Below are 14,908 nucleotides of genomic sequence, written 5' to 3'. Positions count from 1 at the left end.
TGAAAACTAGCGTGTTGTCAGTATTGTGTTGTAGGGGAAGGTTCTTTAAAGGATAATGCAAACTCCAAACTGATGTTAGCAGTGTTACTACAAAATCATAATTTCTCTAACTGGAGACAGCAAAGGGTGGTCATAAATATAAAATTTGCACAACTGTTCTCAGAGCAGTTGTTTGAGGGTGAGCACCTCTCTTCCTGCCAGTATTAGTTTTCTGTGACTGCCATAAAAAATTATTTACTTAGTGGCTTGAAGGAGCCCTGGTTGCACAGTGGTTAAGAGCTACGGCTACTAACAAAAGGTTGGCAGTTCAAATCCACCAGCCACTCCTTGGAAACTCAACGGGGCAATTCTACTCTGTCTTATAGGGCCACTGTGAGTCAGAATTGACTCAACTGGTTTGGTTTCAGTTTAGTCGCTTAAAACAATACAAATTTATTACCTGACAGTTCTGGAGGTCAGAAGTCTGGCATGGGTCTCACTGGGCTAAAATCACGGTGTCAGCAGGGCTGCATTCCTTGTTGGAAGCTCGAGGAGAGAATCCATTTCCTTGCCTTTTCTAGCTTCTAAAGGCCAACACCTTTGGCTCATAGTCCCTTCCTCCATATACTAAGCCAGCAACATCAAGCCAAGTCCTTCACACTCTGCCGTCTCTCTGGTTCTCCCACCTCTGCCTCCCTCTTCCATTTTAAGGACCCCTGTAATTACATTAGGCCCACCCAGATAATCCAGGATAATCTCCCTATTTAAGGTCAGCTGATTAGCAACCTTAATTCCACCTGTAACCTTAACTCCCCTTTGCTATGTAAGATAAAATATTCATAGATTACAGGGATTAGGGCATGGACATGTTTCGGAGGCCATTTTTCTCCCTCCCACAGTGCCCTGACACCTAGGTTAGATATCCGCTTTTAGAATGCAGTTCTCTACTATCCCTCCTTTTCCTATATTGTGTCTTCTCGGAAGATTCATAGTGTTAAAGCTACATGTTTGCTTAGCTGTTATTTGGCTTATATATAAAGCTATTTATTGCAGCATTATTTGTAATAATGGAAAATTCAAAGTAACCTGAATGTCTAGCAATAGTGGAATAATATTTTAGGGATAATATTTTTAATTATATAACAGCCATATGATGGAATATTATGCAGCCATTAAGATCACATTTATGAAGGGTTTTTAATTATGTGGAATGATGCTTATGACTTAATGATAAGTAAAACAATACAAATTTATATGTAATATCCCAACTCTGTAACGTATATACACAAAAATAGAAAACAGACTGGAAAGAGTTTTAGCTAGTGGAAGACATGAAAGGACGTTGATTCTAAGATAGAAAGCCAGAGGGAGCTGCCCCACTGAAGTGGGCAGAAGAGCCCTGTTTGTTGTCTGTTTGTAGAAACTCACTAAAGACTTCGAGCCACACTGTTTTCAGAAAAGGCTTTTAAGTTATCACCATGAGTTTTTCATGTGAACTTCAGTGAGAGAGTACAACACTTATTCCCCTGCCTGCTTCTCGCTCCCATGTCCACTCACCCCTCTGCAGGAGCTGAAGGAGGCCTCGATTTTGGGATTGTGCGAGTCATGGAGGAGGTGAAGCAGCCCCTGCAACTGAAGAACCGCGGGAAATATGAGATCATATTCAGGTAACCTGAATCCCTTCAGGCAAGGGACTGTGCACGTTACCTCATGGGGAAAAAAGTATTGCCGGGGAGATTTAAAAAAATCAATCAAGGAAGTTATAAGAACTATCTCTGTTTTTCATCTTCCTTGGCTTTAAATGAATGGAATCCCAGCTGCTAAGAGAGCAGAGACTTTCACACTGCTCTTAACTCTGCTGCTTTACAGGGACCCTAAAGGCCCCCTTAGATGTACCTGGGGCCACAGGGAGGCTGATGGTGGAGAAGAGACTGGAGGCATGAAGCTAGAGATGGGATAGAGAGACTGGAGGTGGGGAGACCCAGCTTCAGGCTCTCCTGCCCTCCCTCTGGCTCTTATCTGTTTTATAATTTGGTCCTCTGCATAAGATTTCATATGAAGGAAGGATTTTCCAATATAGTTTTTAAAAAACATTTTAAGAGCCACTGTATTATATAGCAGTCCACATAGTGCCTGGTAGAGTAGAGACCCATCTTGTGTGCATCCCTTAATTTTAAAAACAAAACATTAAACAAGAGCAGTTCCTCAAAGAGGAAAGGGTGGCTTGGTTAGTAGAGGAGGGAGAGGCAGTTACTCAGACAAGCACACTGCTCTTGGTGGCAGTGCCAGCACTCATGCCCAGTCAATTTCTATGAAAGGTCATCCTTCCCCAGAAGAATTCACAGTTGGTAAAGGGACTTCCCCTTTGCAGTCTTGCAGTAGACTTAGTGTATTCGTGATAATTTTATTTTAGCTAACGGAATGCTGAAATGAGAGAGCTCCCACCTCAATACTGCCGTTAGTTAAAAGCAATGAAAATGTAAGATTTAATAAATAAAAAACAAATGCTCCACAAACCTAGAAGAAAGCCATTGTGACTTTAGAATTAGTGTTAAATGGAATCTTTTCCATTTGTGAGCTTTGTTTTGGATTGTAATAGGGCTTTAGCTCTCCTCTTTAGGTTGCATGAGAAAAAGAGAGCCATCGACAAGTCAGGACAGGCGATCAGGGGTTCGTTGAAAGGATGTGCAGGGAAGTGAGGAGGCATTGGCACCATGCATGATGCAATTGGATGGCCAGATCTCCTGGAGAGTGGAAATGTCAGTTGGATCCCCACAGCAACCCAGATGTCGCGCTTCAATGAAATTCCTGCTTCTACTCCAGTCCCTTTGCCTTTCTCATGCCTTATCTTCTCACTGTGACTTCTCGCCTCACCCCATCAGGCCATGACCTCACTTCCTAGAGCCTTTGTTGCATGATTCTTCCCCCACTTTCTCTCTTTGGATCCTCTGGCTTCCGTATCACTCTTCCTTCTGTGTGTACTGCGTTCAGACTCCCTGAGAGAGAGAGACGAATTAATTTAGTTGGTGTTTTTCCAGTGTCAAGTGTTCCTGTTGGTTAGAGATCTCCTGTAAGAACACTTCTCCACCACAGACTAGCCTAGAGATGGCTCTTTGCCTCAAGCACCACCAATCCCTGGCCCAGTCAATGCTGGCTAAGGTGGGGATGGTCACAGAGTACAAAGCGCAGTGACCACTGTTAAGCATAGTGATTAAACAGAGCTTTTTTTTTTTAGAGGCATAGCAGACACTTAATGGTTTAGAGTCTCCTCTCTAGTATCTTGGATTCCCTAGATAATGACTTAAATGGACTTTTTATTCCTGCCTGCCAGCTTTTCTGTGGACTCGTTAGGGACATCGGTGACCAATTTAAATTCCATGATCTCAGTCCAACCCAAGAAGGGCTCACTGACCACAATGGAAAAGCCCACAAATGTCCAGGTGTTATTTCGTGCAAAAAAGGAAGTGAAGATTGAGCACCTGCCCGTCCTGCGCTGTCATGTAAGAGAGCTCAAAGGGAGGGCCTGGCTTGGTGGCAGGATTGTGGGGCAGCTTCTGTCAAAAAAGAAGGGTACATGTTTTATCCATGCTTTGGGGGAGGGCTGACCTGGGTGGCAGCTAGATAGAACATACCAGGGTTTTGTCCCAACTAGCAGGCAAGGGTGGGTCAGGTGATAGGTGTGCTAATTCATCAGAAATAGAGGTAGCAAGAAATGAAATGTGCCCCCCAGGTATTTGCAGAGTACCAGAGACAAGGAAGCTGAGTTCAGTCATCAAATGCAAAAGATGAGTAGGGACTTGAAAGTGAAAGAGTTGGTTCAAGTTGCTCAATGGCAGGCACACAGTAGGCTCTCTATAAGTGCTTGCTACTATTATTATTGGTGCAATAATAGAAAGAGAAGAAATAAGAACTTGGCTTCACTTCAGTGACGAAAGTAGGGAATGGAGTAGACAGTCATGGAAATTCTGGAGACATGCTGGCGCCTGATATCTTCCCAATCCTTCTTTCCTTTCTAGATTATTGAGCCTAATATTGCGGAAGGAGGTGAGATCATTGCCAGCATCCCAATCAAATTTTCTGTGAATGCAGTGTTCTCCAAATACAACATCAGCCCTTCCTCCATCATCAACTTTGGGGCTTTGATCTGTGGCACTCGTAAAAGCACCACCTTCACCATAGAAAATCAAGGTGTTACTGACTTCAAATACGTCCTCTATAGGCTGACAGGGGAGAGCTCCATTCATCAAAAAAAAGGGTAAAACAAGTATTTTAAGTCATGCCGTTCCATGGTTAATCATTGCTTTACATTTTTACAAAGAGCTTTCATATGTTTTATCTAAATTGATTTGATCCCCTTTTATGGGTGATGTCAACTAAGGCTTAGAAATGACTAACCCATGATTTTGCAGGAAATCACAGTAGATCTTGGTTCCGAACCCACATCTTCTGACTCCAGATTTCATACATTTTCTAACTGCTGTCAAATGTATGATACATTTTAGTTAGACAAATGTAAACAGTTCTGCTTGGGATTGTGTCTGCTGTCCTGGTGCTTCTGGTGTGCTGCAAGACTCACTAGTAAGTCATTGTCCTATCTATCATTCTACAGGATGTCAAGAGACTATTATATAATAAACAGCAAGTGAAATCAAAAAAATCAAAACTGTGCTTCAGGGAGGGGATGGAAAAAGGTAGCCCAGAAATGTGGGCGGGAGATGGCATGGTGATGCCTTTGGTCAACAAGGAACTGTTATTACCTCCTCCATTTTTTTTATGAAGGCACTTTATCACCACAGCTAACTTAATCACTGTTCCAACAGTAAACCTCAGTGTTCTACAGGTGGCTCTCATCAGTCACAAAAAACAATGGGCCGTTTCTCGATTCACAAAAACCAAATGACCTTTTTCAGTTCTTTGGCTTCCATTTGGTTGCCATGTATATATATATATATATATATATATATATATAGGTATATATATAGGTATATATATATGTGTGTGTGTGTATGGAAACCAAACCCGTTGCCATCAAGTCGATTCTGACTCATAGCGACCCTATAGGACAGAGGAGAACTGCCCCATAGGGTTTCTGAGGAGCACCTGGTGGATTCGAACTGCCGACCTTTTGGTTAAGCAGCCATAGCTCTTATCCACTATACCACCAGGGTTTCCATATATATAGATAGATAGATAGACAGACAGATATGATTTTTTTCACCAATTCCCAAGGCACTTCTGACTTAATGTTTACTTTCTAAATTTTTTTTAATCAGATGCACAGCATTTTCTTCTAATTTTTTTATATTCTTGTGGCTATCCTTTGCCATTTTGGTGAAGCTTGAACATATTAAGGAATTTTTTATTAAATTGTCTAAATTTTTTCTTTCTTCAGAATTTGATTTCAACATAATTCTTTATAATTTACTTTATAATTTAGTGTTCATTTATGATAATATAATTTCATTGTGTTTTTTTTATTTTGTGGTTGAAAATATACACAGCAAAAATACACCAATTTAACAGTTTCTTCATGTACAATTTAGTGATATTGATTACATTCAAATTTTGCAACCATTCCCACCTTCCTTTTCTGAGTTGTTCCTCCCTCATTAGCATAAACTCACTGCCCTCTAAGGTTCCTATCTAATCTTTCAGGTTGCTGTTGTCAATTTGATCCCATATCCAGAACCCAAAGAGCATAATGCTCAAGGCATACCTTTTTTATTAAGCTAAACTATTTTTTGGTTGTAAGATGACTTCGGGGAATATTTTTTGGTGTAAGGTTTAAAAATTATTCCAGGGCAATAGTTTCAGGGATTCATCCACCCTCCATGGCTCCAGAAAGCCTAGAATCCTTAAGAATTTGAAATTCTGTTCTGCATTTTCCCCCTTTTGATCAGGATTCTACTATGGAATCTTTGATCAAAATGTTCAATAATGGTAGCCGGGCACCATCCAGTTCTTCTGGTCTCGTGGTAAAGGAGACAATTGTTCATGGAGGCAATTAGCCACACATTCCATATGCTCTTCCTATTTCCTTTTTTTTTTTTCTTGACAAAAGTTTACTTTAGTAGATTAAGAAAATGGATACTTAAAAATATAGTGTATACACAAATTTCTTTCTTCTATTCTACCATTTTGAAGATATTTAAAATACACTAAAATAAAGGAAATGCCAGGCAGGAGATATAAGAGCAATGATATGAGGAAAAGACCTAACAAAACAAGTATTATCAGAATCTCCTTTTTTTTTTTTTTAAGAAATATATTCTCTTTATTTTGTTGTATAATTAGAATAAACTTATATGTTTCTTTTGTATATTTATAGCATCTTCTGTAGACAATTTTAGAGTTTTTTGGAGTAACAGTACAATAAAAATTCAAATCAACATACATTTTGATAATGGAAATATTAATTTTCTTTTTTATTATACTTCAGATGAAGGTTTACAGAGCAAATTAGTTTCTCATTAAACAACTAGTATGCATATTGTTTTGTGACATTGGTTGCCAACCCCACGACACGTCAACACTCTCCCCTTCTCAACTTTGGGTTTTTCATTACCAGCTTTCCTGTCCCCTACTGCTTTCTTGTCCTTGCCCCTGAGTCAGTGTGCCCATTTAATCTCATTTTGTTTTATGGGCCTGTCTAATCTTTGGCAAAGGGGTGAACCTCAGGAGTCACTTCAGTACTGAGTTAAAAGGGTATCTGGGAGCCATACTCCCGGGGTTTCTCCACTCTTTGTCAGACCAGTAGGCCTGGTCTTTTTGTTGTTGTTGTTGTTGTTGTTGTTCCTCCTATTTCTGACTCTCCTACTTTCTCTGTTGCTCCAGGTATTGCTGTACATTGTTTTTATTTTTATTTATTTATATTTTTTAGGATGCACAGATTCATGCAAAATACTCAAAAGGGGGTTACACTTTAGGTGTTCTGGTCATTAAGCAAATGAATATTTGAATATGTAAAAACTCTCAGAAGTTTAAGATACAACTCAAACATATTTGAATATTTTAGGTGAACTGCTCTCCAGACAACTAATTATTGGGTAAACTAGCTTCAAGTGAAGTGAGCAGTTACCAAAACCTATATTTGAACTATTGCTTGCACTAAGCCTTAAAGACATCATGACTGCAAATGTGGAGAAAAGGAACAGAATTTAACCTATTTGGGACTTCCAGCCAATATGGCACCATAGAAGCACCATGCCATCCCTCCACAGCAAAGACTCAAAAAACTAAGTAAAACAGAGACAAATGTCATTCCTGGAACCTGAAGTGCCAAATGAAGAGATAGAGAACTCAGCCAAGCACTGAATGGAATAAGAAACTGACAGAGGATGGAGAGTGAGGAGAGATATGTGTAGAGGGCCCCATCAGCTAATGCAGCACGGATCCACCATCTTGGACTCCAGTCAGGGATCAGCAGACAGGGAGCACAGGAAAGCAGCTTTGCAGAACTCCCAGCAGGAGACAGAGCAGCTGGTAACCAGCGATACACAATTTCCCACCCCCCATTCTCTCCCCACTGCTCTACCTCCAAGCTTCCTGGCTAGCTGCAGTGTCTCAGCCGGCCAGGAAGTGCAGCATCCATGCCACTTGAATTTGCCCCACTCACGTCAGAGATAGGCAGACAGGGAGTATGGGAAAGCAGCTTCACGAAGTTCCCAGCAGGAGACAAAGCACTAGGTAACTAGCGATATAAGCTTTCCTAGTCCCTTCCTTCTTCCCACCACCACCCCCGCCCACCAACTTTGGCCTCCTCTGCGTCCCACCAGCCACAGTCTCTTGACCAGGAGGCAACTGCTTTGGCCTCAGGCTGCTTGGATTTGCCCTGCCCACACTGGCTGGGCCCCTGAGCTGGTGTTGGTTCTTTCTGTCTCTTTTGGTTTCTTCTGTGTCTCCTACCATCTCCCCCTCCTTTCTCTGGAACACTTGGCTCCACGTGCCATCTTTGCTTCTTCTTGAAATGCTGTAAAGCCACACTCAACCCGGGAACCACTCCCCTGGCCTGTGATGCCACACTGGTGGGATCCCTGGGCCTTTTTTTTCCTTGTTTTGCTTTGTTCTGTTTTGTTTTGTTTGTTTTCTTTTTCTTTTCACAGCTTGGGAGCCCTTTCTAGCCCAGCTGCACTGCACAGCTCAGGAGCCACTCCCGCAATCTGCACAGCTGCATAGGTGGAATCCCTGGGGGCATTTCTTTTTTTCTTTCTTTTTTTTTTCTCTCTCTCTCTCTCTTTCTTCATTTCTCAGTTCTTGTCTCTCTATACTTATCTTCTTTTCCTGTCTCCTGAATACCTGGTGCTGTGTGACATCTATACCCCCTCTAGCCAAGCTATACTGCACAGCCTGGGAGCCACTTTCCTGATCTTAGCAGCCCCACGTGTGGGACTCCGGGAATCCTGGGGGCTTTTCTTTTCTTTTCCAGATTTTTATCTAGTTTTTTTTCTTTCTTTTTCCCTTTTTCTTCTTTTCTTTTCACTTTTCTCCATTTCTCAGTTTCTCATTTCTCCACTCCAACAGCAAACTCCCTTAGCACTCTTTTTTTTTTCCTCTTTCTTTGTTTCCTTGTTTGTTTGGGGCTCCTGTTTTATCTCCTCTCTCTCCTCTTTCCCATAGCCCTATTAGCTCCACACATCACAACCCCCTCCCCCTTTCCTGCCTACCCGAACCATCCACTGAACATCACACCCTGGAGCAGCACAGGCACAGCCTACTGGAACCTGCCAAACACTAATTCCTGACCCACCCTGTCGGCCCTAGTACATGCCACAAAGAACCCATCCCAGCCCCTCCCCTTCAGCTGGACCTGCCCTGCTGCACCATGGCTGAATGACTGGCCCTGTCCATTGGACAAGGAGGTGAAAAGTATTGTGACTACAGATGAACAAACAACAAAGAATGCACAGCCCGCCTGCTCAGACATAACCAACTAAAACAAAAAAGCAGGACAAAACAAATGAATCTACAATCAAGAAATGAAGAAAATAACTACTGTATGTCCCAAAGACAGCAGACAATATCAAAACATTTAAAAAACAGGACAGGATGGGCTCAGTAGGTGGCCAAAATAAAACACCAGGTGACTTTCCAGTAGAAGAAAAGGCATTAGAGCTACCTGACAGGGAATTCAAATCTCTAATATTCAGAGCAATCCGAGAGTTGAAGCAAAAAGCAGACAAAAATGAGAACAAAACAGACAAATTTTTAGAAAAGGCAGACAAATTCTTGGAAAATACAGACAAAAAAATGGAACAATTCAGGAAAGTAATACAGGCACAAAATGCCAAAATAAATTAACAACTAGAAATCATACAAAAACAACAATTAGAAATCCAAAAGATAAACAACAAGATTTCAGAAATGGACAGTGTCATCAAAGGGCTGAGGAGCGGGTTTGAAACAATGGAAGATAGAATCAGTGAAATTGAAGACAAACACTTGGATACAACCCTATTTGAGGAAAAGTCAGAAAAAAGAACAAATTAAAATGAAGAAACCCTGAGGATTATGCGGGATACAATCAAAAGCAAAAATTTGCAAGTGATTGGAGTTCCATAACAGGGAGAGAAAACGGAAAACACAGAGAGGATCATTGAAGAATTGCTGACAGAAAACTTCCCTAATATCATGAGTGATGAAAAGCTGACCATCCAAAAAGCTCAACAAACCCCATATAGGATAGACCCCAAAAGAAAAACACCAAGGCATGTCATAATCACACTCACTGAAACCAAAGACAAAGAAAAAATCCTGTGAGCAGCCCAAGAAAAACAAAAAGTCACATACACAGGAGAAACAATAAGACTAAACTCTGATTATTCAGCAGAAACCATGCAGGCAAGAAGGCAATGGGATGATATATATAAAACCTTGAAAGAAAAAAAATTGCCAACCAGGAATAATATATCCCGTGAGCTTCTTGGATTAAGTAGACACATGAGACTATGTGGGCAGCTTCTGAATGCAGGGGAGATGAGAGGGCAGAGGGGGTCAGAAGCTGGCCAAATGGACACAAAAATCAAGAGTGGAGGGAAGGAGTGCGCTGTCCCATTGGGGGAAGAGCAACTAGGAGTATATAGCAAGATGTATATGAATTTTTGTATGAGAGACTGACTTGATTTGTAAACTTTCATTTAGAGCACAATAAAAATAAATAAAAAAAAAGAATAATATATCCTGCAAAACTTTTGTTCAAATATGATGGTGAAATCAGGACATTTCCAGATAAACAGAAATTAAAGGAATATGTACAAACCATACCAAACTTACAATTATTAAAGAGAGTCCTTTGGTCTGAGAACAAACAACATCAGACCACAGCCTGAATCTAGGACACAAGATTGTACCAGTTAGATGCCAACCAGGAAATGAACTCTCAAGGACTATACAAAACCAAAACAGAGAGGTTAATCTGTAAATTACAACAACATCAGAACAATAAAAGAGGGAATAAATGATATAGATATAGAACTCTCTAAAGGAGAGGAAGGCAAGGCAAAATGAAAAAGAAATCCACAAACAAAAGGAACTCAGCACAGGACATTATGCTGAGTGAAATAAGTCAATCACAAAAGGACAAATATTGCATAAGACCACTACTGTAAAAACTCATGAAAAAGTTTACATACAAAAAGAAACAGTATTTGATGGTTACGAGGGAGTGGGGAGGAGGGGTGGGGATGGAAAGATAAGACAGTACACAATACTGGGGAAGCCAGCACAACCTGTACAAGGCCAGGCAGTGGTAGCTCCATAGACACATCCAAACTCCTTGAGACCCCAAATGCTGGGCTAAGGGCTGTGGGGACCATAGTCTCAGAGAACATCTAGCTCAATTGGTATAACATAGTTTATAAAGAAAATGTTCTACATTCCACTTTGGTGAGTAGCGTCTAGGGTCTTAAAAGCCTGTGAGCGACCGTCTAGGATACTCCACTGGACTCATGCCTTCGGGAGCAAGGAAGAATGAAGAAAACTAAAGACACAAAGGAAAGATTAGTCCAAATGACTAATGGACCACATCTACCACGCCCTCCACCAGACTGAGTCCACTACAACTAGATGGTGCCCAGCACCACCACCAGCTGCCTTGACAGGGATCACAATAGAGGGTCCCAGACAGAGCTGGAGAAAACGCAGAACAAAAATCTAACTCAAAAAGACCAGACTTGCCGGCCTGACAGGAAATGGAGAAACTCTGAGAGTATGGCCCCGGACACCCTTTCAGCTCAGTAATGAGGCTACTCCTGAGGTTCACCCTGCCAAAGATTGAAAAGGCCCAAGTAACAAAACAAGACTAAAGGGGTGCACCAGCCCTGGGGCAGGGACTGGAAGGGAGGACGGAATAGGAAAGCTGGTAATAGAGAACCCAGGGTTGAGAAATGAGAGTGTTGACAAATTGTTCGGTTGTTAACCAATGTCATACAACAATGTGTGTATTAATTGTTTAACGAGAAACTAGTTCTGTAAACCTTCATCTAAAGTTCAAGTTAAAAAAAAAAGAATTTAATCTATTTGCCATTTTTTTAATGAGATTAGGTAAAGGATTATTTGTCCAAAAATAATTTTCTACATAATGCTTTCCAGTGAACTCAAGTAAACATTTAAAAGTTATTATTTTCTTGCAGTAATTTTCAATATCCTTATGAATCATACATAATGAGTATAATTACTACAAAGTTCATGTGTGATTGTTAAATGATTTGGGATAATGGTTAACAAGCTGACTGTGTCACCCTGCTGCTGTCTTAGGCAAAGAAGGGCACTTTCCACCGTTCCCAAGAGAATGGGCCTTGTTAACAGACACACAGGTGGGGTCTGATATCACCACTTCAACCTCACTGTGTACTCTTGCTTCTTTAATCAGAACCGGTCATATTAAACATGCAAGATCCAGAGAAAGTGAGAGCTTCTACAAGACCGGCCCTTCCAAAGCTGCCAAATTCTCTGATACTATTCCAAAAGAAGTAAATATTTCAAACCAGGTGGGTGTAGATGCCCTTTTCTTTGCTCACAGAAACCCAGTGAGACAAACTTGCTCTTACAACCAAATACCTTCTCACGATAGTAGGGTTTGAATCTACTGTGGCAGGAATATTAAGTAATTACTTTGAAATATCATTTTCATTTTGAGATAAGGCATTATGACTTTTAATTTGAATATCCTCTTTGGCTTTAAAGTCTTCAATGGCTCCCCATTGCCTTAAAATTAAGCTTAAAACTCTTCATATGTATTTTAGTCAAGAATCATTTCCTTGTAAGAAACAGAAATCCATTCAAACCAGCTTATAAGAAAGAAGGTTTGAGGACTTCTGGTTCTGGTAAGATGAAGTAGATATACTTTTTTCTGTTCTTCCTGCTAAATAGAACTAAAAACCCCAGACATTATATATAAAACAAACATAAGTAGACTCTGTGGAGAGATGAAGTCACACCAGTTAGGGTCCTCAGGACTCAAGGAGCATCATGGTGATGAGTTCCCTGAGTTTTCTTTTTGCCACATATATCCCAGACTTGGAGCTGGAAAAGCTGACAACCCAGAAACATTAACAGGCACTGGCCAAAAAAAAAAAAAAAAAAGCAGGGTCTCGAACTGGTTTGTTCTGGTTGGAACTCCTGCTGATAATTTGCATTTCTAAGAAGTTCCCAGGTGATGCTAATGCTGCTGGTTAGGGACCAATTCTGAGAACCACTAACCTGTTGCCTTCGAGTCAACTCCAGACTTATAGTTACCCTAGAGGACAGAGTAGAACTGCCCCACAGAGTTTCTAAAGAGCGCCTGTTGGATTTGAACTGCTGACCTCTTGGTTAGCAGCTGTAGCACTTAACCACTACACCACCAGGGTTTCCTGAGAACCACTAGTAGAGCCAAAACCAAATCAAATTCATTGCCATCTAGTGGATTCCAACTTACAGCTACCTTGTAGGACAGAGTAAAATGCCCCATAGGAATTCCAAGGAGCAGCTGGTGGATTTGAACTGCCAACCTTTTGGTTAACAGTCCAGCTCTTAATCACTGTACCACCAGGGCTCCACTAGTAGAGCAGTAGTTCTCAAAATTTGTTATACGTAAGAATCACCTGGGGATCTTGTTAAAGTTTAGATTCTGATTCAGTATATCTAGAGTGGAAATGTAAGTTCTCGGCAGGGGTTTGAAACAGAATGAACGAGTTTGAAGCCCTGAGGGAAAAAACAACAACAACAAAAACCAACTCTCACTAGCCAAAGGGCCAGGAAAAGGACACCCTAATGAGATTGAAAACTTTTAGAAAATAACTGTTCTATTCTAGCCAAACACCACAAAAAAAAAAATCTGTGACCCCACCTTTACCCATGCTAGCAAAGGTCAAGTAGGGAGCCTAGACTTCCACCCCCTCCAGGCTGTAATGAGTTGCCCCAAGCCCCCTGATGAAGTAGTGTCAATAAAGGCCAAGTAGGGAGCCAGGACTTTTATTTCCACCAGGTGATAATGAGCACCCCTCTCCCACCTCAGTGTCAGTGGAGACATCACATGAGGAACCCTGACTTCCACCCTCACAGTGATAGCTACGCTACCACTGGAATGGTGCTATAGGAGGCCTAGTGCTAGGGAGGCCACCAGTCCCCTTTCCTCCCTTGGTATCAGTGGAACAGTAACAAGGCACTCCCACCTCTCCCAGCCAAGTGGGTATCAGTTGGTGCCTAGTGGAGAGCCAGAACTCCCACCCCTCCCAGGCAGTAATAAGGACTCCAAATGGGAAACCTAGACAATGACACCCACCTAACGGTAATGAGGTGATGACCCCCCTTTTCCTGACAGAGTAGTGTCGGAGAAAGCCAGCTCAAACAGAAGATCTAAATGAGACCTGGTGTTTCATAAAACATAAAATGATCAATTGAAAATCACTCATTATACCAAGAACTAGGAAGATCAAACTGAATGAAAATAGATAATCAATAGATGTCAACACTGAGATGACAAAGATTTTAGAATTATCTGACAAAGATGTTAAAGCAGCAGTTATGTATGTGCTTGAAACAAATGAAAAAATAGAAAGTCTCAGCAAAGAAATAGAAGGTATGAAGAAGAACCAAATGGAAATTTTGGAACAGAAAAATAAACAAAATTAAGAACTCAATGGATAGAAGAGAACTTTGAAAGAGGAACAGGGTCCTGCAGCAGGTCCTTCTCGGGTGTGACATTCAGCAGACGTTGGGGGCAAGAGGATTTCCATCCTAGAACCATGGCCCAATTTGTCTGTAACCTGGTGAAGAAGGCTCCGGTGATGGGAAACACTGCTACAACTTACACGAAGCCTTGACTGGCCACATTTTGGCACTATGCCAAGGAGAAGCTTGTTCCTCTTATTCCTGCTGAGATACCTGCAGCTATTCAGAGCCTAAAAAAAAAAAGTCAAGAGCACTCAACCTGGTCACTTGAAACAGCACATGGTTACAGAAGCTCTGCTGATTGGTGGCCACTGAGGTGTAGGTGTGCTTTTATATCTGCAAGATTATAGGCAAGCATGACATCATTGGCTATGATGTTTGAAGACCAATCTTTAATATCTGATTATATTTGGTTTACTGGTTGAGTGTTCTTGGACCATGTGTCATCAGACTGCTATCTGAATAAAACAGATAATGTATGAAATTTTTTTTTAAACCTCAATGGATGGGCTCAAACAGCAGAATGGAACGGACAGAGGAAAGAATCATTGAACTTGAAAACAGAACGGTAGAAATTACAAGTATCCAGGGAACATGCACCAAGATAGGTCATATCCTGGGCCATGAAACAAAACTCAACAAATTTAAAAGAATTGAAATCATACGAAGTGTATTAACTGAACACAATGAAATTAAACTAGAAATACCATAACAGAAAGATAACAGGAAACTCTCCAAATACGTGGAAACTAAACAACATATTTCAAAATAATCCATGGGT

The 14,908-nt window shown here is 41.1% G+C and overlaps 1 protein-coding gene and 1 pseudogene across 1 annotated transcript in view; both read left to right on the top strand.

Annotated features, from left to right (window-relative positions):
• HYDIN (HYDIN axonemal central pair apparatus protein) overlaps positions 1-14,908 on the top strand; it is a 402,907-nt gene that overhangs the window by 320,688 nt on the left and 67,311 nt on the right. Inside the window, exons 54-57 of the mRNA XM_064273799.1 lie at positions 1,547-1,646; positions 3,311-3,479; positions 3,996-4,234; positions 11,846-11,963. Coding sequence (XP_064129869.1) covers positions 1,547-1,646; positions 3,311-3,479; positions 3,996-4,234; positions 11,846-11,963 — 626 coding nt within the window. The remainder of the gene's footprint in view (positions 1-1,546; positions 1,647-3,310; positions 3,480-3,995; positions 4,235-11,845; positions 11,964-14,908) is intronic.
• Positions 14,202-14,804, top strand: LOC111752575 (ATP synthase subunit g, mitochondrial-like; annotated as a pseudogene).

The sequence above is a fragment of the Loxodonta africana genome, chromosome 21 (assembly GCF_030014295.1).
Source record: "Loxodonta africana isolate mLoxAfr1 chromosome 21, mLoxAfr1.hap2, whole genome shotgun sequence".
NCBI classification, from domain to species: Eukaryota; Metazoa; Chordata; class Mammalia; order Proboscidea; family Elephantidae; genus Loxodonta; species Loxodonta africana.
Note: the sequence above shows the minus strand (reverse complement) of the source record. Positions and strands in the feature narration are given on the sequence as shown.